The following is a 25,367-nucleotide window of genomic DNA, read 5'->3' as shown; positions in this document are numbered from 1 at the left end:
ACAGCGCACGATGTGAGAAAACATCAACCTGAAATGGAACAATTCAACACTGTTATATTCATATCAGCTAATTATCATTTAATATTCATTATGTATAATCAGCGCAAATATATTGACACAATCCTTTTACATTAATAAGATTGAACAATTTCGCCTTATCGAAACAGTGCATGATGTCTCAATGTAATGATAATTCTTAATTATTCCTGTAACCTGTATTATAATAATTTTGTGATAAAAGAATATATATCTTAAATCTGCGAAATATGAAAGAGTTGTCTTTGGACGATGGGCGATTTCTTTTATTCACGGACTTCAGTGAGAGGAAAGGAGGATGTAAGAAAATCCCCGCGTTATCCCATTGTCACATTTGCGTATTTGCGATTCGCGAATCTTGAAAAAATTAAAATTAACACTCTCATTTGCAGATATCATATCAAAGTTAAATTATACTTGCAGAGACGATGACATCAACGATCGTTCATTCGTCACGATTGATACGACGGTTCGGATGCATTTTATTCGAACTCGCTCCGAATCTTATCGCACTTCACAAAATTACGTCACGTGGAAAAATACCGGTCCGTTCGTCCTTTCGTCGTTATTTACGAGGCGTTCTTTCCGGGACGCGCGTATATATGGCAGCGGATAAAGTTACCTCGATTTACGATACCAGGAGCGTGTCCCCCATGCCCGCGCATGTCCCCCCCCCCCCTCCAGCCCTGATTGCATTCCACTCCTTTCATCCGTTTTTCACATCGCTCATTTGTCTAGACCGATCGCATTTGCCGAATTACCCGCGGCGGCTTGCGCCTCCGACACAAACCAACGGCAAAAAAGCCGGGCAACGGCATCAAGAGCCCGCATTAGTCCGATGGCGTTATCGGTAATGAGAGGGCAGACGAGAGAACGTCGGTGTATTTTTCAGGTTGCTAACTGAGCCACCCTTCGAGAGGAACCTCAATTCTCCCTCCCGCACACACCTCGTCCCGAAATATCGTCGGAACTTTGGAATAATTTCGGCAATTAGCGTAAGATTAGCGCGCGGCGGCAGCAGGTTAAGATAAATTCAAAGTTTGCGTGTTCGCAAGTTCCGGTATACGTTTCGCGAATTCTTCTTATCCTCCGGCAAACTTTCACTGCTCCCTACAAATTCTCAAAGCGCGCGCGCGCGTACACACACACACACACACACAACACGTACACATGTACACGATTCTGCGACCCTCCAAAAAATTAGACGTCTTGCGACCTTGACATCGCAAACTTGGAACCATTATGTCCTTAATACGAACGACCGTTTCTCACAATGATTAAGCGAGACAGAACCGCGGAGGATATACCCTTAGTTTAAGGCATACGGAATTCCTGACGAAATAAGGGGCGTCGGTCTCGTCCAATTCTCCGCGCGTGTTTCGTCGACACGAGTTGAAATTTTCCCCGTTGTCGCGATGTCGTATATACATCGAGTGTTCCCTCTTTTCTCACCGCTGTGCGCGCGCGATTCACGATGATTATTCGCCGAGTGCGAAAGTCACTGGACAGTACTTGTTGCATCCGCGACTGAAATCGATCGATACGACGTTCGAGGAAGCAAGATGACGCGCATTGCTTCGCACTTTGCATTCCACAGGTTGCGCGGATAACGCGTTTTCGCGAAATTATCTCTTTCTTTTATCGCTGAGACTTTCCTCCCGTTGCGGATCGGCGGGGTATGCGGCCGTGTTTGAATACGTAAGTGGTGTACATAGGAATTTCGTTAATTGTCATTTTCCGCGGAAAACATCAAAGCGATTTCCGCGCTTCAGCAACGATCGAATCATCCCTGACAATATTGGCGAACATACGCGTTCGTGTGTAGGAGGGAATCAAACGTGAATTCATGAATCGCACACACGCTGTATGATATCGCATTGTATACTTTAGAATTAATTCGACATAAACGATAACTCGATAGGTCGAGTTTTAAGCTCGGGATAACTTAATGAAATCGATAACGCTACTTATCCGGTAAAATTATCTGGAATATCGCGGAACAATATTACATACCGGATATTTATATATTTATAGTGCTCCGTTTTCTCCAGAGTATCAATTTTGTGAAAAGTGGAAAATTGAAGAACATATTTCTCTTTGTTAATGAAAGTCTTTTAAGAAGCCTCAAAGTGACATCCGCCAAAATTTATCTTCATTTTAGACAATACTTTATTGTTATTTTAAGCTCGTAGTTAGATGAAATCGATAATGCCATTTACTCGGCAAAATTCCGGAATATCGCGGCACGATATCACACACCGAATATTTATACATTTATGAAGCTTTGTTTTCACGAAAATGTTAATTTTGTAAAGTGGGATATTGAGGAATATTTTTTTCTCTCTTTGTTAATAAGATCCGTAAGGGATAATAGGATCTTCGCTGGTATCAAAAAATCGATTTTATAAAGTAAGTTTTCAGGAGTATTCTGCCAAAAGCTGGAGGTCAGAATCCTTTTCTATGCCAATGACATAAAATAATGGAAGTAGAGTCTGAGACGAATTTCGCGAATTTCATGGAAAGATGCCTGGGCAATTTTACAAACCGACAAACGTATATTTAAGTGCAGCAATGCTTAATAATGGATACGTGCGGTACTTAAATATATTAAATAAATTGGTTATTGATTCGGATGAAAGAGCTGTGTCCATATGCGTCGAATTGATCAGAATCCAGTATTATACACCGGACATTTATATATTTATAAGATTTCGTTTCCTTGAACTTGAAGAATACATTTTTTTCTCTTTACCAATAAGACCCTTACGGAGCTTCAAAATAGCCTTTACAAAATTTATCTTCGCTTTAAACGTTGTTTTACCATCGTCTTGAGCTCGAAGTAGTTCGACGAAATTGGTAATCCGCTTATCCAGCAAAATTCTGAAATATCGCCGATCAATCAGAGTACACTCATTATCGCGCTACGCTGTTGATTATTGTTCGAAGCACGTGTATCATTCAGTGGTTGCCGTCTCGTTGAATGGAAACACCTGGCAGAAAACTTTACGTACATACACGGGCAGAAATATTATCCGCTCATAGTAAGTCACGCGACTTTCCACATAACAGTGACACAAATCGGCATACGACGCGTATTCGGAATTATTATGGTCTCGGGCATGAAAACGTGTGAGCGTGTTCAACGGATTTATTTGTTACTTCCAGCTTTCTTGAATTAATCGGAATTAACGTGGAAGAGGAATCGACGGTGTTCGCGACGTGAATCCTGGGCATCGTTGCGTTGGCGTCGTCGTCAGCAACGGCGGATAGCGAGCAAACAAGTGAGCTTATCACTGTTATATTTACGGTCTCTCACCATCGTCGTCGTCATCGTCGTCTACTACGTGATTCAATTCGTTGGCGAGGAGATTGAAAGAAAACCGACTACGGTGGGAAACCTGCACGGAGAGAATCCGATAAAAGAATCTCGCTTTTGTATCTCTCTGTACACAGATGCATTCCAACGATATACACTCCAGCCGATTTCTTCTTACGGCAAATGAAAACCTCGTGATTAAATAGCGCGTGGTTTGGCTCTCTCTCTCTCTCTCTCTCTCTTCCTTTGTGACGGCTCGCTTTTACCGAGGGCTCCGATTTTTCTCTGTCTTTTTCTTTGCGCGGTGAAAAATTCGACGAAACTATTGTCCGAAACTGCCACGAATTTTTCAATTAGAGAGAGTTTAAGAAGGGTCTCTTGCAACTTTCGCCGCTCCGACGCGATGAATCCTCCACCGTCAAGACACGATTGACTATTCCTCGCTAGGAAAGTCCTGCCCCTTTAATGTGTAAACCTTCAGTTTAAGGGATATATTAGTCAAATGTCCTAGGTACGAGCGTCGCAATCCTGTTGTAAATGTTGCACGGAAATAAAGTAACGTTTAAAATGAAGGTGAATTCGTAAATGTCGCAAAGTTAAAAAATTCTTCAAGACCCGTCACGAACGTTAATGGAAAGAAAAATATGTTCTTCAGTTTTACAATTTTTCTAATTGACATTTTTTTAGAAGAAAGCATTATTAATGCGCAAATTAAACGAAAAGCAGTGCGATACCGAGTTTCTTCGCACGGAGAATACATACACCTTTGTCTCATCGTCACTGATGTATGTATACATATTTCAGGAATGAGAAAAGAGGAGAAAGATAGAAATACGTCAGCAATTTCGTTGTTTTACGGGTCTGGGTATTTGTAATATAAATTACGCCGTTTTTTCGGTGTTATCGTCGGACTATATTGCGAGATACGTTATTATCACGGAGGCAATTAGGAGTAATAAAGTTAAGTGGGAGCTACCCTATCGCACATATTCACCCCCGCCAGCGTCGGTGCGAGTTAATCTGTAGGTTAAACAACGCGTCTCGTAAACAACCGCGAGCTACAATTGTCACGTAACGGCGGATATTTTTCTACCTGCGGTTCTGTCTAGCGAGGAAATTACGAACTTCCTTTCTCGCAGATTGCAGCTCTTTCCTCACGTCGCGAGGACGTACACGGGTAGATTCATCGGCCGTTTCGTACATTACAACATTACAACCCCTCGTGCTCTTAACACTTAATGTTCCACCTAATATCGGAGAAAAGAAATACGGCCGGTATCAAATCAAGGCCACGTGCGTGCGTGTGTTGTATAACTCGGAATTCGCACGACATTTCCGCACCGGACGATCTTCCAAATTGACGTTTTCGAAATCAAAGCTTTATAAATGCATGAGTTAAAGACGAAAACGAGTGATTTTGCAATACCGATTGTTTTAGCAGGAGGAATGGTCAGTCAACGATAAATCACAGAAGGTCAAGCCAAAAGAAGAAGGGTGGTTTTACCTTTACAAAACTATTTCACCGTTTTTGACTCCTTATATGACCCGTTCTATCATTTCTATGCCAGTTTCTGCCACTCTCAGGATGCAGTTTATTAAGGGAAGGGATATGACGCATTTTTCAGGAGATTGCCCGTCGTCGTTTACGCAGCTGACGGGTGACAGCGCGTTAATAACGTTCCTCTTTTACTCGGTTTCGTTTCAATACGGAAAGAAGCGCCGTTAAAGAGCCGTGCATTTACTCGTGCTATTTCAAAATGTACAATGTGAGTGTCTGTGAGTGTCAAGCAAATATTTTGCACTTGCAGCTGAATGTACGTTACACACTTCACGTTTACACGGCACACCGTGCGTGTTTACCACTCGAAAATACTCAATATTACATCGGTACCATTCGGTTATACTCGTATGAAATCCGCTACACCCGCTCGTTGTTGCGGAAAAGCGCCCCTTTTCGACCTAAAACCGAATCCGCATTCATTTCAGAACGCACGCTTTCACTATCGAAACCGACCAGTTTTTTTCGCGGTCTAAAAACAGCGGGATATTTTTTCACGGGTATTGTTATTTAAATTAGTAAATAATAACAGCACGAGGCGTCCTTTGTTCGCGGCTACGCGAGAAATTAAGCAGGCCCATCGGTTATCGCTTTCTTACGTTGTCGCCCTCACAATCGACAATGGGGCGTCTTAATCCCATAACAAATTAGCGGGGAGAATCGGGGACCCGACGATCGCAGCCGCCGCCGTAATAGCGTCGGGCGTCGGTACAAGCCGGCAAATCGGCTCGGAATACAAAGCACGCGCTTCAGGTCGCTAAAACTTACTTTCAGTTCAATGTAACGTAATGAAGTCGTGATAACCAACGATTATCGGGACGCGTGTAATTTAGCGTTTTAGACGCTCCTCCCCTGCCTTTTTCTCCCTTCAGTCGAATGAATTAGAGAGCGGGCGGAACGTGTGGGGATACTTCTCGAAATTTTAAGATATTACGCGCTGTAAAAACCTGGAAGGAGCATTAACGCGAACGACGTGATAAAATTTTACGTGACGCCACGGTAGGTGGAGTACGTGTCGGGAGTGGTGTAAAATTTGACCCGTCGCTATTGGCAAATGTTACGCTATAACACGGAGATATGCAACAGATGTCGTTATAATCTTGTGCCGCGTAAAATTACGATTTCCCATCGGCAAGCCACTTTAGCGGGAATGTCCTCTTCAAGAAAAGCCGGTCTTCTTCATACCCGGGCGGCGATACAATTCGCCGCGAATGCCGTCGAAGAATCGCGACATGGGGATAATTCAGTTCACGAGTGGAAATGTTTTAACAGACACTCGCCGTACCACAGGTAAGACAATGGTCCGTTTAGTATTGCGTCGCGAGACCCTCCATTGATTCGTCAAATTCGACGCGATTTGTAATGAGATGAATGTTCAAATCAGTGACGAAATCAGATCATCGTACAGATAAATGAATAAATCGTAATAATAAAGATGCCTTGTGTCAACGGTCAATTTTTTTCAACGAATAACTGTGCGAACCGTCATCGTTAACAGCACGTTTATCATTTATAACATGTCAGTATTCGCTGTAGCTTTCAATTTTATTCGAAACTTGTTATAACAGGTAATATATAGAATTTAACGTAAAATACATTTATTGAGATAAATATGGCGCGATATTAGTTGACTTGTTAAGAATAATAGATGTGATTGTCACAAATTGGGACACCGTTGCTAATTGGGACATTCACGTTATTAATGCAGAACCAATATTTTCGCTTGGTCTGGCGCGTCGGCTCGATAGCGTTCGCCTAAAGTGCGCGTCGTTTGATAGTTCATCGAGGAAAAAGGAACAGAAAGAAGGAACGGAAATCCACGCTTATCCCGATAATCTACCGTCCGCGAACTTGATCTATGAATGCGCGGAGATTTAACTTAGCCCCCGGGACAAATTGAATTTTCTTACGGATCGCGGGATGCGCGCGAGCGTCGTAATGCGAGTTTAACGTTACCCCGATGGAAACTGGAAGTGGCCGGTTACCTCGCGATTTAATAAAGAGAGGAGGAAAGGGAAGCGAGAGAGGAGAAAGCGGACGAAAGCCATGCGCGCACATTCTGTGCGGCACAGAGGTGCGGAATTTCACGACGTTCTGCTGAGTCCCAAACGCGGTCGGATTCCACGGGAAAGTCACTTTAAAAATGCTGATAACAGGGAAAAACGCCAGAATGTTAATAAGTTTCGCTGCGCCGGCGTGGGCGAAAGACAAAAATTCCGAAGTTTGCTCTGCCTCCTCGAGGAGGTGCTCCAGGACAAATGTACGGCCGGGCCAATCTTATGCGTTTCCAACCGCGGTAGGAATTCGTGCCCGGGTGGGCAAAAATCCCGCTCGCGGAATATAATCCGATTTAATCTGAATCGCGCTTCATATTCGCGGAGACGCGCGAGAAAGCATGTTTTGTCCCGGGGAAAATGTGCAGTCGCGTGAAGGATTATAATCCCCCACAAGAAGCCGGGAGAGAGTAAGCAACAAACCACACACACATATACACACACACACATGTATATATATATATATATGTATTCCGTACCTGTTCACGTATCGTGGCGCGTTAAACGCGCGGCGAGATACCCGCGTTGCAAAATGTATCCGTACACGCGGGCCGTACGGTATGTATGTACATAGAAACGGCGGCAGGTTCGATTCACCATCGTCACGTACCGGCGTATTTTGCCGTCGTAATTTTTCCTGAAACGGCAAACGGCAAAAACCATTCCCGGCGCGCTCTTGCGCAACTGCATAATCCGCGGCATAATGTTCGCGTAACGCGTAGCGAATGTTAATTCAGCTGCGTGATTATTTCCGTCGAATGTCTATGATTATTTTTGTCGAATAGACGACGGTCTCCCGCCAAGGGGATGTATGTTACATGAATATAAAGATTGCGGTTTATAATAATCGTGAAACGGTATATTGTTATTTCGTATATAACGCGATAATGCAAACATGCGCCGTCCCCGAGGCGAAGAATGATTAAAAAAGAGGTCACCGCACGGTTTACGTGTACGTATCGCGTGGTAAATGCGAACCAATAATACATTTATCACGTAGCGGTCACGATTGGCGATCCGATTTATCCATGCATCGAGTAATTTCCGCGCGAAAAGTACTTTATATCATATGGTAATCTCCTACGAGTTTTTTCGATTAAATACCACATTGTGTGCGTGTGTGTGTGTGTGTGTGCATGGCTGTGAGCGATAAAAATGTTAATGCTTGCCTAGCCCACGAATTTCGCATGCCAGCGATATTCTAAATCAGGAGCTTACGGGCACGCTGGGTAAATAATAACAAGTACAACGAAAGCGGGATTTATAAGGAAATAAAGAATACTCGGCCGGTGTCTTCGACGATCTTCGATTTCGTCGAACACTCCAAATGTTCGAAGCAACGCGGGGACGATGGAAAATTGCAGATATCAAAGAATCGCGTTTCTCGCGACTGTGACTTACATTTTCGTTATAAACGCTCTCGAGCCCTAATTGCCCGGGATTCGCGGGATATCGCAAGAAGTTATCCCGAAAACAAATTTATCGCGCGACGTCGGCCCGCTCCTTCTCTTTTCGCGGGCTAATGCTTATGTAATGCCTTCGAGATTCCGTCGAGGTTCGTCTCTTTCACGATAATCCTTGATGTAATTAATTTATCGTCAGAGAACAGGGCGAACGAGCGCCCCCGTTCACTCGCTCATTCCTCCTCAGTACCTTTGCGATCGCTGTACTGGCTTTCTGAATTCATCAATTACACGATTGTTCGGGGTATGCCAGTCTTATTCAGTAAGGAACGATCTGGTATATTTAATATAGCTACGCAACGTATTCACGAGCTGCACGGAGATAAATCACGGAAATGAATTCAGAGATAACTAAAAGTGTCCGCCGCGCGAATACACTCGACCGTAATTTTTAAAAGAGAACTTTCCCAACGACGGTAGCTAAGGAGAATATTAAGTAAAAGGACGATATATTCCCTCTTCTCTCCTTCTCCCTCTGTCTCCTTATATGCGTTTAATTTTCACTTATGTACTTTTTGCATTATGTAAGTTCAGCATGTGGACTGGAATAGTACTTCAATGTGTATCTCAAGGTGAATCTTCATACCATATTTCTGTAAAGGAATACGTTCGCTCGCCTGAAGCCCTTTATTTGCTTGAATGTCTTATTTGTTCGATTGCTTACCGCTCAAATGAACATTGCTTGCTACAAACTAGCATCTCTTCCATCGATCACATTTGTTATCTTGCGAAACTCGACTCGAGAATTTCGCATCTAATGAATATTTCTATAAACCAAGGGATTTTGATTATCTCAGGACATTAATAAACTCTCTCTCTCTCTCTCTTCCTCTCGCATCCTTCAAGAAATCTGAGACACATCGTGCAACTAAAAGGTTTATTATGTCCGTGTTGTTACTCGCAACCGATATTCCGCCAATGGTATCGCTACATTGTAACTCGAGACTGCATTACCTTTAAAGCCCCGTTTTGTTCAAGGCGTTGATGTATATTTCGCACATAGAATTTCCCGCCGTTGATGTATATTTCGCACATAGAATTTCCCGCCGGGAGGAAGAACTTGCGATTTCCTGCGTCACAATTAAGAGGATATAACGAAGCTCCTATTGTCACTGCTTGTCAAGCTTCCCGGCTTCGCATTGTTCGAACATTGTGTTTTTGCCAATCCCGCCTAATAAGCGGATACACTGATCTCGATGATTAGAGGCGCTTAGAGGCGAGAACTCACAGCTGATGATCAATGAAGCTGATCTCACACAGACCGAACCTGTGTCGTCTGCTTTCATACGTTACCAGCGTTATACATTTGAAACGACAACTCGGACGAACCGGTCGATCGGTTCCCGAGTGCAAACTCAGGTAAGACCGTTTGAAGGAATCGAGAGAAATGGGAGACGAGTCGTGAGCACTTTGAACTCGAACCACCCTCGTTTCTCACGCTCCTGCTGACGCTCCTGCTGACTCGTAGAAATATGTCAGCTCTCCGTCTCGCTAAGGAGATCGCACTGATTTCGGGATGTAAGTCTCGTATTACTTCACTCAACAACATTCCGGAACGGACCACCGCACGATGTACGTCCGTCGTGAACTTTGTTATCAGAAGCTAACCGGTCGAATAATCGGATATCATGCGCGGCACACTCGAGCGCGGAATGAAATTGGAATTGGAAATCGTGTTGCCGCGCGGGAATGAAATTAAGTATTCCCCGGTAATAAAGTGCCGCCGGCTTATTTTCAGCCTATCGCGCGGGCGGTATCGAAATTTCTTAGAGTTCCTTTAAATATCCTTACTACGTCGTTCCCTACCGCCGCTCGACGAGAACGTAGCACCGCGCGATCCCATAAGCGGAGGAGAGAAGCCCATTTCCTACGCACCCATCGCGCGTCCGCGCGGCGGCGATGCCTCGAATCTTATAAATTCTAATTCGTATTTCAGATAGTCGATTCCGCGAACGCGAAACGGGATCGTCATAATTTTTCATGAAAACGCGCGCCCGCACTCGGATATGTGCAATTTATCGTGCTCTTTCTTCTGCTACTACACTTATGGGATGTACTTGGGAGGTTCTTTTACTGTTCGTGTTCCGGATCAGCGCGCACCGACAGGTACAAATGGCAAAGAAAGAGGAGAGAGAACGGCAGAGGGAATGGGAAGGAGAGAGGAAGTGAGAGAGAGAGAGAGAGAGAGAGAGGGAGGAGGGGAGGTCAGAAAGAAGAGAGACGGGGAAGACTGTAAAGGAGGATCCGAAAGATACGGGCGAGACTTTTTCGGCGCTCGTGGAAATTATAATTCGCTGCTCCCCAAGTGAACACTTTGCTTTAGATTTACTATCGCTTGAGAGAGCCCGAGGAATAGAAAATTGATATTACTCGTACGCCGCCGCCGTATATATGCCGTGCAAATATTGCATATAGAAAGAGAGAATTTTTATTTCACCCCTCAAACGAGATTCGCAGCACCGCCGGGTACCACTCGGGTAGACGCGGCTCCATTATCGCGGGCGTGCGATCGCGTGAGTAGATCGAATCATGCTCGGCACGATCGATATGACCCGTAATGCGGATTTAATGTTTAACAGTACGCAGAGCGCATCTTTCAGCTCGCACCAGTTTCGCGCGCTCGATGTGCCGCCGGTCCGTCCGGTTGAATTAATTTATATCGACGGTAATGCGAATTCTCCCGGAGCAACAATTCCGCGGCGGCGAATGTCAGACGCCGGCCCTAAATCTCGCGAAGCCGGCTAATTGCATTGTAACAAGGAGAATGTTCCCGTCGAACTCGTTAGGCGGGGATCCAAAACACAGCGCTGCGAACATAACCGTTTGAGAACGGTGCTTAAAATTTATCGAATCGATCCGACCTCCTCCCTTCGGCCAGTTCCGCCGGCGAAATAATTCCCCGATAGTTGCGCCGCGAGGAAGAAGGAAAATACAAGGAGGAAATATCACACGGACACATATCGTTATTGCGACAGCCGCGCGTTCCGGCTTTTTTTAATTAAAATAATGCCTTCAAAGAGAGAGGAGGAGGCGCGAACAATTGCTTCGTCCGCCGCGCTCGCAAACATCGCGTTATTTCGATCAAAACGTACTCGGGCGTTATTGCTTCTTCAGTCCCGGCTGAACGTTCCGGCGGAAACTATTTTATTTTATCGGCCGCGCAAGCGGTATTTAACTACTGTATTATTCTCGTTGTACAAATGCGCACGCGATTTATCGCGCCATAAAGCTCGAATACATCGGCTATAAGTTCCGTCTTTGTTTTCGGTTTGCGTTCATTTCTCGTTTCGCTAAGTTTTCCGCTACTTTTGGCACGCTGAGCGTAGGCAGGCGGGCCGACGTAATGAATTTTCACGCAGGTAGAATGCGGCCCTCGCGATGTCGGGTTTATGCGTCTCAAAGGGATTCCTCCGAAACTCTAAAATTGCATTACCGATACACGCGTTAAGCGGCGTTTAATTACGTACTCCGAATATGCTGTTCAGAAGTATCGGCGTTGCAGGCCGCGACGTGCGCCGCGAACTAATAAAAATAAAGAGGTCGCCGTGGGATTAGAACTAATTAGTTTGGCGGGACGCGGAAGCACGCCCGATGGAATATTACGGCGGCGGATCTAGCGAGGCCGCCGGTCTCATCTATGAATTCTTCTTCGGCCACGTCGGAGAGTTGATTTTTTTCCTTAATGAAAATGTCAAGGCGAGTCGTAATGTGACGCGACTCTCCGCGTTTCAAGCATCCTTCTAATTAATCCTCGAATTATAAAGCCATCAAGATGAGTGAAATTGGATTCCGCGTGAAATCGAGCGAAGACCGACGTCTCGCTGTTTCTTCATTTGATTACATCTCTGAAGTTTCAATTCGCGGAAGCACTTCATTTTCAATTGGCTGCAACTCGAAAGCTGCCAGCTCTTTCGTTGGGGGGAATATCGAGCGGTGGAAGTTTCGCTCCAAGACTCGGCGGGAATTAATGACGCTTCGACGGATGCCTTGTGTATCGTTTGGAATTAATTAATTGCGCCTTTTCACGGAACTACGATGCGCGGTTGTGCGCGAAATTATGGTGACTTGGTTTGATTCTCCAATTGGAGAGAATTTGCGTGTTTGGTGTCGACGAAAGCCGCGCAGCCCCCCTGCGATCGCGTACTTCACGCTTTGTAGTAGCAAAATTATCGAGTTCTGATCGTCCCCTCACCACTTCTTCATACTTCATCGTGACCTCGACAGAGGCAGCACGTGAAAGAACGGACCGTCGGATAAGTACCGCGGCGGTTCTCGGTCGAGGCCGTCTCGTATGGCGTTTATCTTGAAGGCTCCCTTGTATAGATGGAAGCACCTATACTATACCTGTTCCTCCAAAACTGCTCGTCGCGAATATACATACCTTGATATATACCTGTGATTAAGATATATATTAAACGGCATCTCGCGCTGTCAGCGACAAAAATAATTTATTCGGAAAGAAGCGAGATAAAATCGCGCGCGTAATCCTTACGCTCGGAAAAATGGAACTCGGACGCTTACGATCGCTTTCAGCGAGCGTTGAGGGTGAATTATCTTCCAGGAAGAAACTAGAGTAATTCTTTCAGGTAAAACTGTGTAATTTTTCACAGGCACAGGTTCCTCACGGCGTTCCGTTTTTGCCGAAACGCGAAATGCACAGTTCACGTGCGGATTCGCGGCATGATGGATGGCGGTTTGCGGCAAGAAACGTATTTATATCTACGAGACATTGCCTGAGTAAATAACAGCGAAGTGCACTTTTCGTACGCTGTATCCTTGGGTAATTTAAACATCACCGCCGCGGATGAATGATAGGTAGCAGTGACCTTTAACGTCGGCGATTTTTACGATGCTTCTGCGCGCCCCTCGCGCGAAAAATAAGGACCTTCGGCGGTGGAGAAATAGGAGAGAGAGAGAGAGAAAGAGAGAGAGAACCTACTTGAGTTCAGACTGAAATAAATCAAAAAGATTGGAAGATACCAGAGTAGCCGGCGAGTAACTTGTAACGAGACTCACGTCGTCGCCGGTACCCCATAATTACTGGCGCCGATGAAAACAAAAAAGAGGCAAAAAAGAAAAGGGAGGAAAAAAAAATAAGAGGAAAAGAGAAACGAAGCGGACGGCCGCCGCGCAGCCACCTTTTAAAAAGGTGTTAAAGCGTGCCTTGTGCTCGCGCGCTTCGTGCGGGGTAGGTGTTAATTTAAAACAAACCGAAGGATAGCCGCGATTTGAAATCTGGCCGCCGTGTACTCTCCGCTCGTCCCGAAATTCGACCGGCCGAAAGTCACCGCTTCAGTGGCGTATCGAGGAGAGATTTTCGATATTCGCGTTCTCCTGCGACCCTCGCGAGAGAAAAACCCGAACGTTACTTTAAATCGCGCGCGACGCGCCCCCTTCAAGCTTATTATTTATAATCCTCGTTTATACTTACGGTTTATCTATACAAATTTATTCGTCATTCTCGGCGGGCGCGACGGCCTCGGCAAATTCCACGTCTCTTTGCGTTAAACAGCGCGGAACAACTTGAGAGAGACGCGAGAAAATAATGGAGAATAATGCAGGAAGAGGAATTATGCAACACGATGCGATACCGGTTGATCCCGTGTTCCACGGGAAATCCACTCGAAATTTTTCAAACGCGCGTACCCGACCGTCCCAGAACACGCCACTGCGACGGCGGATTTTCGTGTAACGTGTAATCAGTACGGCGTTTCGGACCAATTTTTTTTTTACGCCCGCCCTCGGGCAGCGACCACCTTCCCTTCGCACCTTCCCATTTTTTTCTCGTCACTCAGAGATGATTTTACGACTCGCGTCCACGAAGCGATGGGCAACGCCCTCGAGATTCTAACATGAGTCGATCAACCATGCGCGGCCAGTGTTATTGCGCGAGTTGTATCGCCTCCGTCTGCGATCGCGCACTTCCGCGCATCACAAGGGTAGTTAATTGTCGCGGCAGGTGCCGTCGATGTATCGTCGTCGGTCGAGCCTTTCTATTAGCGCATTTGCCCTCCGAATTTCTTAGGTCACCTTCGACAGAGAATATTTTCTTCATAATAATGTAATCCCAGTGACACGATGGGTTATCCTGCTTTTCGAGTGAGATTTCGCTCCGAGAAATTTCAAGAGCGCTGAACGCTCGCGCGGGACACACCCTGTCTATTCGAGGTGTTGCTGAGAGAAGGCGAAAGCACGCATTACAGGTCTGTTCTTTTCAGCTGGATCAGATTGTGCTTTATGCCCGTAGAAAGAAACAAGTGCATAACCTACTGCTGAAGGGAGGAAGAAAAAAGAGTTCCAGCACTCTTTTTACTTCAACAAGAAAGAACAGGTCTTATATCACGTGCCCGAGACGTGCCTGGACAATTTGGCTCGTAAGCAGCAAAACCGTCGTCCGGGGGACGCGATTTCATTGCAAGGTGGCTGAAACGCGGCCCCCTGTCGCCGCCTCGTCCAACAATGCGCGCGGCAATTTTTCATACGATACACCCCTTTCGAAAACAAGACGGCAAAGAAACAGCCCCGACACTTTCCAGGCAAGCTCCTCGAGCACGGCCGTCTCGCGTTCATTACAGATTCGATCGATCTTCTTCCTGCCATAATGCACGCGGGGTCCAAAACGCGCTAACGAGACAGCTCCGGAGCCATTAAGATTCCGCCTTATCACGATCGGGTGCAGCACGCGAAAAGACTCGTTTTCCAAATTGAAAACGCGTCGATATCGCCGGCCGATCAACGAGCCGCCATCCGATCTGCTCGCCCTCTAATCGCCAGTTAGTCGGCACCCGAGCGCCACGATCGACGATCTATCGATCCTCGGAATTAGCATTCGAGGCGTGAATCTCATACGCGGATCTCCCGAGAGAGAGAGAGAGAGAGAGAGAGAGAGAGCCACGACCATGTAAATTTGGGGATTACCAGAGCGCGACCGCTGGGAATAGATCTCACTTGTGATCTATACGTAAATCATCGAGCAGCCGGAATGCCGCTGAGCAAATCGCGCGCAACAGGCGCACTCACACTCCCGATAAATCCAAGAATATATTACTATCGCTCGATGCAGCGATGGCTCTTGGCGAAGCTCGACTCGATCGCGTTAATTTGGCTAAATAAAACAGAAGACGCTGTAAGTGAAAAGAAGGTGATAAATATCGGAGTTCTGGATATAAATGGAGAAGCAATGTGAAAAAAATCTGACCGGCTATTTGTATCATATAATTTGGGCATTATTTTGTTTAGCGACCGCAACTAAGAGCATTGTATAATGTACTGGTAAATTGTAATAATTTTATAATTTAAATATATCGTGACTGCATGAAATCCCTTTTCGATGTGCCAGGTTATAACGAAAACCTACGAATTACGGGACAAGTATTTTTCTTCCGGGAAAAGAATTAGCTATCGATATAATACAACTGAAATTCAATCACCGGACCCAGTTTTTAGCTGTGGGAGATAATTTCTTTTTACTGTGTGCCTAAGCTAATTACAAAGACCGATTATTTAAGAAAGATCAACTATCAACCTCTTGATAATTAACCTTCCTTCTTTACTTATCGCTCGCTCCAAAAGTGCACGGGAGGAAAAATTCAGTTCCTGCAAATGAATACGAGGTTAGATGAAAACTCGGTGACAAAAAATAATATCTATTGCGACTGGGCGCGTTCGTGTGAACATTCAGCTGTATGAAGAGCAATCGATTGAAGCAATTAACTGAGCAGAAAGAGAAAGAGAGAGAGAGAGAGAGAGAAAGAAAAATGTTCTACATATGTGTATTTCCAGAAAGTTTCCAGGAATTTTTCTATTTCTACAATCAAGTTTTCACCTGGTCCCCGGGCAGTGGAAAATTCAGTTACACCAACGGAATTGTTTTTTCCATATAGTATGCGGCTGCTGTGAGCCCGCTTACTTCAAATGCCCATGCGAATAAGATGACTTTCGATATATCGAACTCAATAACGCTATTCTATATCTAAGACTCTATCATAGACGAAACATAGTGCGAACTGTGCCGACCGAAGGGAGAAGCTTCGAGGTTCTCTAGCCGTCCTTCCGGCGGCCCCACGAGAACGGACGGAACGCGTGGCCATATTTTATAGGCGGGGGCGTAAAACGGATAATTTTCGAAGGAGGGAGGAAGCGATATCGGATCGTATATCAGGCCGCGGGACTGGCCGGGTCGCCTTCAAATTATCGGAAACGAGGGCCAAAACTAATGGGCCGCGTTGGGCCATCTGGCTCCTGCGGGGCTTGCTGATTCACGCCAATTCGTCCGCTATTTTCGCGCCGCACGAGCCGAAACTAGCCGTTCCTCCCGCCACGTCGGCCACGGTTTAACGTCCGAGGTCCGCTCTACGTCCTCGAGAACGATTTCTCGCACGGCGGTGGAGGGGAGGGGATAGATATGATCGAACGCTTTCGATTATCGCCTTTATTCGGTTCGCTGATAATTACGTCCTCAATTGCGGAGGTCGAGGCGCGGCGATCGAGATCGACCGGCCCGTCGGCTCTACCAGATTTGATTGCCGCCGAATCTCCACGGTGTGTTATCGCATACCGTTCCGGCGACCGCCTCCTGTACCGACGTCGTCAGTATTCGGAAGTTTACGTCCGTGTAATTGAGAGTCGACAACAGGAATATCGGCATCCGATCCGACATGATCCAGAGCATACCGCGATTCACCTGCGAGCGACGAGAAGACGGTGAGATTTAATGAGACTGAGAGTGCGAATTTACGGTGAACAGTCTTGTGTGCGGCGAGGATTACGTGTGTGAAATTTATTCGTACTTTGATATCGGCTGGGAATATCATAGCGTCGTCGTGCCTCGCGACAACCGCGTGATTCGCCGACGAGTAAGGCAGCGCGGAATTCCAACATCCGACTGCGTTCTGGTCGATCAAATTGAAAAACTGAAGTCCATTCTCATCCATCACAGACGCCGTGCAGTGGGAGAGTGGTCCTCTCGATGCCAGTACCTAAAAAAAGATAAAAGTGCTCCTAGATTTATCAGATGTCAGTGCCTGTGCGAGCGCTCTAGTTTGTCAGCCCCAATGAGTCGACGATCTGTATAGATCACGAGTGACAGATCTACTCCCAGATTGCGAGCGAATTTTCGGAAAATTCCATTTTTCTAATAAAAATAACAGTGCTGACCGGCTCTACTGATAAAACCAACGTAAATAAAATCAATAATAAGAACCCATGTACGAGTAATTTTAGTGCGATGAAAACAAAATAATTATATTTTCTTTTAAAGAGGAATTTCACGGTAATTGGAAGAAATATAACGTACATAGGCTCTCACGGGCGCTGACTCTATTTTTAAATCAATTTTTAAACGGCATCGAGTGTCAAGTCTATTTATTTACACGGATTAACCGGAGAAGATAAAAATTTCGTGAGGAAATCTCGCATATCGTGCGTTGTCTCGAGCAAGCGTACCTGGAACTCGCGATAACTATTTTGCGATAGTTGCTCGTCCCTTAAAATCCTCGTAGAGACCGCGAACTCGCGATGGCTGCTGAGAGGATGAAAGAAGAGGGTCCTATAGCCATCCTGCGATATCGGCGACAGACTCATTCCAAAAATGCCCTCTTCTCCCCATTGGAAATTCAAGCCTCCGACGTTGTAATCACCCGCCAAGGGATCCGGCATGAAGTAACTGTGCGTGATACGCCAGGATGTATTCTGCTGCCACGAATACACGATGAGACCGTAGCCGAGCTCGTCGGACATGTAAGCGAAGGCGTCGTCGCAGCCATCTCTGCCCAGGTCGACCGCGATGTTGGCGATAAAAGTGTTCTACGTGGACGAAAGCGTAAGAACCGGGAAACTAAAGAGTCCTAATCGAGTACGAAGAAACGGCGGTGTACCTGGTTGATGTCCTGCGGCCTGAGTCGGTATTGTCTCAGAATCTTATCCGTGGTCAAGTCGAATACGTTCAAGGTGTAGGGACAAACTTGTACGGTTGTATCGCCGAGACCCACCGTGCCTGTATCCAACACCCATAATCTATCGCATACGTCCGCGTGGATCCTGCAAGAGAATTATTATCGTTCGTGTAGAACGTCTGGAGAGACCTTCAAGTCTTGTTTGAATTATACGGAAGTTCAGTTATACTCTTGTGATATATATATATATCAATTCGGGAGAATCGATAATATTATACTATTCATCACCTGTAAACGGTGGTTAATCCTCTACCGCAAACACCGGCCTTATTCTGAATCCAGTTCGGATAAGGCGTAAGCCTGGGCGATCCGCTTTGATTAGTGTCCAGCGATATATAATTCAACGTGGCTGGTATCCCTGCAGTCATACGAAATGTCACTTCAAATCCACCGCTACTATCAGTATTCTCCTAATTTGTCATACAATGAAATTCGCATTAGAGATATTTAAGACTTGCGAAAATTCGCCGGATCATTCTCATGCCTATGTTGACGAAAGAAACAATCCGATGAACTTCTGCAAGCTCCTGATAGAAGGATAGATCAACATTATATCGTAGAGCATCGATATGCAGGTTCGAAATGAAATAGTGTGAAAAGGGAAGAAGGAAGGCATCGCAGAGAGGTCGCGAGGGTCTCCGAAGGAAGAGAAGGCGAGGTACGGAAGGGTAGTGCATTAAGGATCTTACACAGCGTGCCGCCGTCATTGTCCGGTCTTTGTGACGCACAAAGCGGTGGCGCGCGCCAACGTATATAATAAACATAGAGCGTGCAAAAAAATCGGATGAATAAAGGGCAGCGGGAGAGTCTGAATGAAAAGCCCGGTTCGTCCCTGTGTTTCCCTTTCTGACGAGAGCAGGGGGCGAAGGCCTCTGAGGGCCCCTTAGGGGCTGAGCGTCGCGGAGGTGGAGGCGGGTGGCCGATAAAGACAGAAACGCTCCTATTGAGAGCGCGCTCGCGGTTTTCGGCGCTTTTTGTCGCGGGCCGGAAGTCGCCCAGACGAGAAGTGTACCTCCTACGGCGATCTTTCGCGTATTATGCCGGCGTCTGCTTCCGGTTCCTGACTTTCAAGTGTCGCGTCGCATTTTCGCGCATGCCCGTCTGCCCGTAGCGTAGGTGTTAATCGAGGTAAAGGGAGAGAAAGGGAGACATTTTCGGGGCTTCATTAACGACTCGATATTTCCGATATCCTCACCATCGCGCCATCTCGGTATCGTGACAAAGACCTTGTTCCTCCAGATCTCAATGCCGACGGGCAAAGCGTTCTCCGGCACAAATTCGCCGCTCGCAATTGCCAATTGCCTGCTACGCTCGTCCGGATAAGAAAAATCCAGCTTTTGCCAGGCGAATCTTTCGAGGAGCGGAGCGCGTCCGAACTTCTCTCCGTTGTTAACTTTGCTCCGTTGTGTAACCCCGTGGACGTTTCCGGTCCGGGAAAACAGTAGAATCGATAGCACGACATAAATCCAGGCACGATAAATTTTCATCATTTCACTCGATCTCTGTATGTAGAAAAATACATTTATCCGTGTTACTTTATAAATGTTGCTCTCACGCGATAATAATAATTTTTCTGTAGAGGATGCGGCAGAACATAAATAAATTCGTCGCATCATAACATCACTCATGCGGAAGCATTATATGAGTATTTTACGTATGCACGCGTGCGCTGATTAAATTGCTTTGTGACCAAAAAAATTTAATTACCCGAGCGCACGCGAGCAACCGAGTTTTTAACACGTGCGCATGCAGTCTCTTATCGCGTTTTGATAAAAAGCACACGCTCGGTTCGCATTTTTTCGTACATAACATGTGGATATGCGTGCCTGTGCACCTGCTAAATCTAATTAATCTAATTAAAGTGATCTAATTAATTCCACTTCTAATATATCAAAGAATCGCTGAAGCGTAGCAGCGCGCAACATTGCGTTTTTCCAGATTTATTTATAATTAAATTTATAAATTAATCTGGGAAAAACAGTGTCTCGCTGCGACACCGTCGTTTCCTGTACTCAGCGACTCTTTGATCTGCTGGGAATTAGATTAATTAGATCACGATTAAATAAATCACGAAAAATAAATTTAATTCATTAGAGAAAGTTTGGGAGCAAGGAGGGGGAGAGAGATCGTGGCATTTCGGCTTGGAATTATTAAGTTACAAACGTATATATTACAATAACGACTAATTTATCTCTCTCACTTCCCACAACTGGAGAAAGAGATTGAATAATATATATACATATTAAATAGAAGTTAAATTAATTAGATCACAATATATACATATTGTATAGTCGTGGGAAATGAGATATAAATTAGTCGTTATCGTAATATATACATTTACAACGTAATAATTCTGAGACAAAGTGCTGCGATCTCCTTTTCTTTGTCCTAGTTTCTCTGGTAAATTAAACTTTTCTTCGTAAAAATTTATCCATCTTTCAATTACCGAATCTACAATCAAATAAAGATGTTAAATTCACATGAGTTTTTCAAATTTATAATGTACAAGAGAGAAGAAAAAGGTAAGATTGTTCTTTCACTGCACAGCAATATATTTCAAGTAATAAACATTTTTTTATATACATGGTGGCTCGTTTTAATTTGCCCACTTTTTAGAAGTTTAAGTTTTAGAAGGAAACTTCTCAGACAAAAGTTGTGCGATTTAGAGGGAGACATAGAGAAAGGAGACATTTAGTAGTGATCCTAACTTTGCTATATAGTCAATAATTCAGAGTAATTTCAAAACCAATTTTATTTTTTGAAGTGGAGTCATATAATTTCTTTAATAAATCGAATCCTCCGTTCATGCTGCGTATAGAAGTATTAGGGTAAAATCATTGAAGAGTGAATAATAAAAAATATAATGAAATAGGCTCACCTTAGGGTCACCACCTTATATTCCCCTTTACACTCTATCACTTTTGTCTAAAACGTTTCCTTCTAAAACTTACGGATTTCGAGATATTCGAGTGGATAAATATAAAACGAGCCACCCTGCATAGAGCACAAAACGCTAGACAATTTAGTTAAATCAACCCAGACGGGTTTGATTTAAGCAGACCTCGAGTAAAATTTACACTCTCTTAGCGCAATCGTCTTGCGATTTTCCGATATTTACCGCACTTGTTCCGAAAAGGCATACGGAATTAATCCGAATCGCGTCTAACTACCCACGTGTTACGTAAAACTGATATCGATCGATCGAAAGTTGTATCCGTAAAAAAACAAAAGAAACACGGCGGGAGAAAAACGACAAACTAGGCTTTTCGTGTGCCGAGCTAATGGAAAATCGGTAGCACTCGGAAAGTCACCGCCGATCCTTCCGTACTAAACTGCGTGTTCCTGTAAAACGTTGCCCGTATATATGCACCCATCCCCTATACGAAATCATAGCTCGTACCACGTGAACCCGTGCCCCGCGCAAAGAAAGGAATGCACTGGGCATGTGCGTGCGCCTACACTCGCGTCTACTCGAATCGTCAACTAGTACAGGCATTGTATACCGTGGTGCACTTATATGTTTCGACGTGTTGATCGATGGAGCTGAAATTCACGCGTGCCTTAACTCATTTTCGCCAGCGAATTCATCGATACGCTTAAACGTTTGCAAAAATTGTGATTGTTCAGCACAGAATTAAGGACGCAAGATGAACGAGATGAAACTGATTAAGATTGAGAAAGTCCTCTGATGCACAATCTTTGGAGTAATTCAGGCAATTAATTAGAACGAGATGTGAAAGTGAGAGACGCGGTGATACGTAAGGTTTAATGTTAATAATCGTGAAACAAACAATGGAGTTTGCATTATTAAAACGTGAACGATCCCGCTTTTGGTTCGTCTTCAGCGAAGATAACAAATCAATTTGTGGCAGAGTATTAGTCGTGGTCCTTTTCCTTCAAGTTGACTAACGACTCAAATGACTTTGACTGAATGAGTCAAAAGTCATCAATGAACATTGGAAAAGAATAAATAAATAGCTAATCGCGCACACACATGCATAGGCGATACATTCGGTGTCGGGCAAAAGTAGAAATCTATCAGAGACGTTTCCGTAATTGCAATTAGCACGTAATTTTCACGCACGTTGTATGTTGTAAATAGCGAGAACAAGCGGGCGAATAATTTCTCTTTTCAACTGATCGTAACAGGCCATTTTTGTTGGAACAAAGTTACTCGTGGCTCGACGTCAACCGAGACATTTCGACAAATCGCGTGGAATGACACGCGTTATTCCGCAACGGCATGCAACTAGACGCGAGCGTGATTTGTTGAAATCGCGTATAATTACCGTCGACGCGCGCGCACGCATCCTCGTTATTTCAAGCGTGGACCGTACGCGATTAAATTAAATCCCAATGGCGATTTAATTAGATTCATAAATCTCCAGGGGTGTGCGCGCTCGTTGGGGGATTTCGGGCGGACAGCGAACGCGGAAATGCAGACGGGCGGCCGGGCGTGTTCGAAGCGCATTCGGGGGCAGGGAAGTCATTCGTTAGCCGTAACGAGGTGACGACAAAAAGCCGCCGTCTGTCTCACGGATGATCGGCTCCCGAGAATAAATTCCCGGGGTTATCTCCCCGCGAGAGAACTGACGGCTGAAATTGCGTTCAGTTTTCTACCTCTCTCCGTCTCTCTTCCTCTACATCTTTCTCTCTCTCTCTCTCTCTCTCTCTCTCTCTCTCTCTATCCTCTTCTGCTGTCTCGCATCTTTCCCTCCATCCGCTTTCGCCGGTGTTTCATTAATCAGCGGCCTTCCTGAGAGGTGCAATCGGAATTTGTGGAAATGAGTAATTGTCGGCGGCCGAAAAATATTATTACGGTTTAATCACCGATGACGCGCGACATTAATGGTGGAATCGAGTGCAACGTCCGACCGAATTAACACGACACGTCGTCGTCCGGCGAAGTATGCGGACAGCCGCGAGCGTTACGGCACGAATCGAATCGTCCCGCGAAAACATTTTTCAATGCCCGTTCAATTTACGCCGTAACCAGGAAACATCCCATTTGCATCTCTCTCCGCGCAATAACGAGCTTATTACGGCGCTCAAGTGAGCTGTGATTTGTGGCAATCTAAAGAGGCGAGCCGACCGACCGCTACGCTCAATTATTTCGATAGCAACGTCTCCGTTTTCCCGCTTTCCGTCCAAGTCGATAAAGCGTGGTGAGTGTATTCCGGTCTATCGTCCTTTCGAAGCGATCCGCGTCAACGAGCGAGGATCGCGTCTTGTTATTCTGTAAAGTGCAGTCGGCATATTATCATTGAAAAGCAGTCAATTAGCCAGTAGTGGTCATAATTATAAATATAGCACTGCCAATCAACAAAGTTTCGCTGCAAAAGTTGGTATGTTAGTAGCAGCAACCTGTTTCCACTGGAGAAATTTAATTATAGAAAGGTAGCGCAGGTAGATACGATTTATCACTTCTTTTTTATTATGTTAATATTTCGAGATATTATCAATGATGTCGGAAATATTTTTATAATTCTATTTAATTGATTTAATCTGCAACGAATTTGAAAGGCATACTTATCGCTTGACGGAACTCGAAATCGAAACGTCTGGCTCTTGAGTCTGTTACCACACGAAACACTCGAAATACAACATATAGTTAAATATATACACTATATATATATATATATATATATATATATATATATTTCTGCTATGGACAGATATATAAGAGCGATTTGCTTTCACTGATCGAAATCAGCAGAGTATGAGACAAAAAAGCTATGTGGAAATATTTCCGATAAAAATTCGCGAAAACTCCACTGATTATCAGTAGAATACTGTTTCACTAATTTGATTAGTAACATTTTCATCGATTCCGAGAGAGTACTTAAGAGAGTAACTCTACGAGGGAACGATCGGAACGCAGTGTTTCGCACGGATCGATGTCGACCGTTTCGTCATTGCGGATCGCGAGACGTCGTAATGCACGTGTTAAGGAAAGGATCTCAAAGTAGTTGACAAGCCACGTACCGGCCACACCTTGTTGATTCTAATGGACAAAATCGCCTTTCGCCATCGTTAAAGTTCGCTCTCGAACGAACGGGTTTATCAAATCGCGATGCCTTTCGTTGATCTACCGCATTTTTCCCCATCGTCGAAGCGAGACCGAATTCGCGATTTTTATATATGCGACCCGCTCGGCGGTCATGCGACCGCGAGTAAACGAAAGTGTGGTCGTGAAGTGGGTCGATAGAGCACGGCGGGCTCTTATCCTAGTCCTTGTCGTCGTCGACTATCCGTCTGTTCGCACAGAATCCCGTCGTAGCTCTCTCGTTCAGTTCTGCAAGGTTAACGCGCGCGCGCGGAGTGACTCCGTCATTTTCTTGCAATCGTAGCGCGCTCATCAAGGTTGCCTAGATTGCTTTCCGGATCACTCGCCGGCTTTCTAGTTGACATGGTAATTTAAAGGCGGCCACGCGCTTGAATTACCGGCGATCTCCGCGGCTCATCGCCCGCCGCCCATCATTTTCTCATCAGCCGCCTCTCTCGGCTGATTAAAATTTCGAGAAGCTGAGAATTCCCCTTCGGTCCGGGGAAAACCGGGTCGTCGAAAACGCGAGCGAAGCGCATTTCCGATGATCGCCGGTTGAGACACGGGGTCGAGTCGCGGGGAATCGTCGAGGATCTAAATACGCACGGGTTAAGAAANGGGGGGGGGGGGGGAGAAAAATATCTAATTACGCGTCGAGACTCCCGCGTGAGGGAAAGGGTGAAGTCGCGGGAACGTTATTCCAAAAGTGGAAAGTGGAGCGGGCAATCTGACGGTAATGCGGCGCGAAAATATCGCCGGGTATCCCTCGCGCTCATGACTTATATCCGCTGATTCGACCGCCCGGCTAATTGCACGATTTGCATTTCGTGGTAGTAATTATCGCGAGCGTATGAGCGGAGCGCGCCGCCGCCGCCAACACTGCGTATCGTAACGCGTAATTACGGGGTACGTCACATCACGTAGCACGGTTTTTCTTCATA

At 45.4% G+C, this 25,367-nt stretch overlaps 1 protein-coding gene across 1 annotated transcript; it reads right to left on the bottom strand.

Annotated features, from left to right (window-relative positions):
* Nucleotides 1–16,936: 16,936 nt before the first annotated feature.
* On the bottom strand, nucleotides 16,937–19,867 carry LOC106750835 (protein yellow-like). The gene is made up of 6 exons (XM_014631435.1): nucleotides 19,576–19,867; nucleotides 18,609–18,738; nucleotides 18,303–18,465; nucleotides 17,872–18,231; nucleotides 17,217–17,405; nucleotides 16,937–17,110 (listed from the first exon to the last, which is right to left on the bottom strand). The coding sequence occupies exons 1-6, from the start codon at nucleotides 19,865–19,867 to the stop codon at nucleotides 16,937–16,939; spliced, it is 1,308 nt and encodes a 435-aa protein (XP_014486921.1).
* Nucleotides 19,868–25,367: the final 5,500 nt, after the last annotated feature.

This window comes from Dinoponera quadriceps, unplaced genomic scaffold (genome assembly GCF_001313825.1).
Source record: "Dinoponera quadriceps isolate SergipeBrazil2010 unplaced genomic scaffold, ASM131382v1 scaffold6593, whole genome shotgun sequence".
NCBI lineage: Eukaryota > Metazoa > Arthropoda > Insecta > Hymenoptera > Formicidae > Dinoponera > Dinoponera quadriceps.
This window is presented reverse-complemented; position numbering and strand designations above follow the sequence as displayed.

Coding starts and splice junctions, on each gene's coding strand:
- LOC106750835 (XM_014631435.1), bottom strand. CDS start 19,867: ATGAAAATTTATCGTGCCTGGATTTATGTCGTGCTATCGATTCTACTG. Junction 18,466..18,608: donor GGATTAACCACCGTTTACAG/GTGATGAATAGT, acceptor ATTCTCTTGCAG/GATCCACGCGGACGTATGCG. Junction 18,232..18,302: donor GGCCGCAGGACATCAACCAG/GTACACCGCCGT, acceptor TCGTCCACGTAG/AACACTTTTATCGCCAACAT.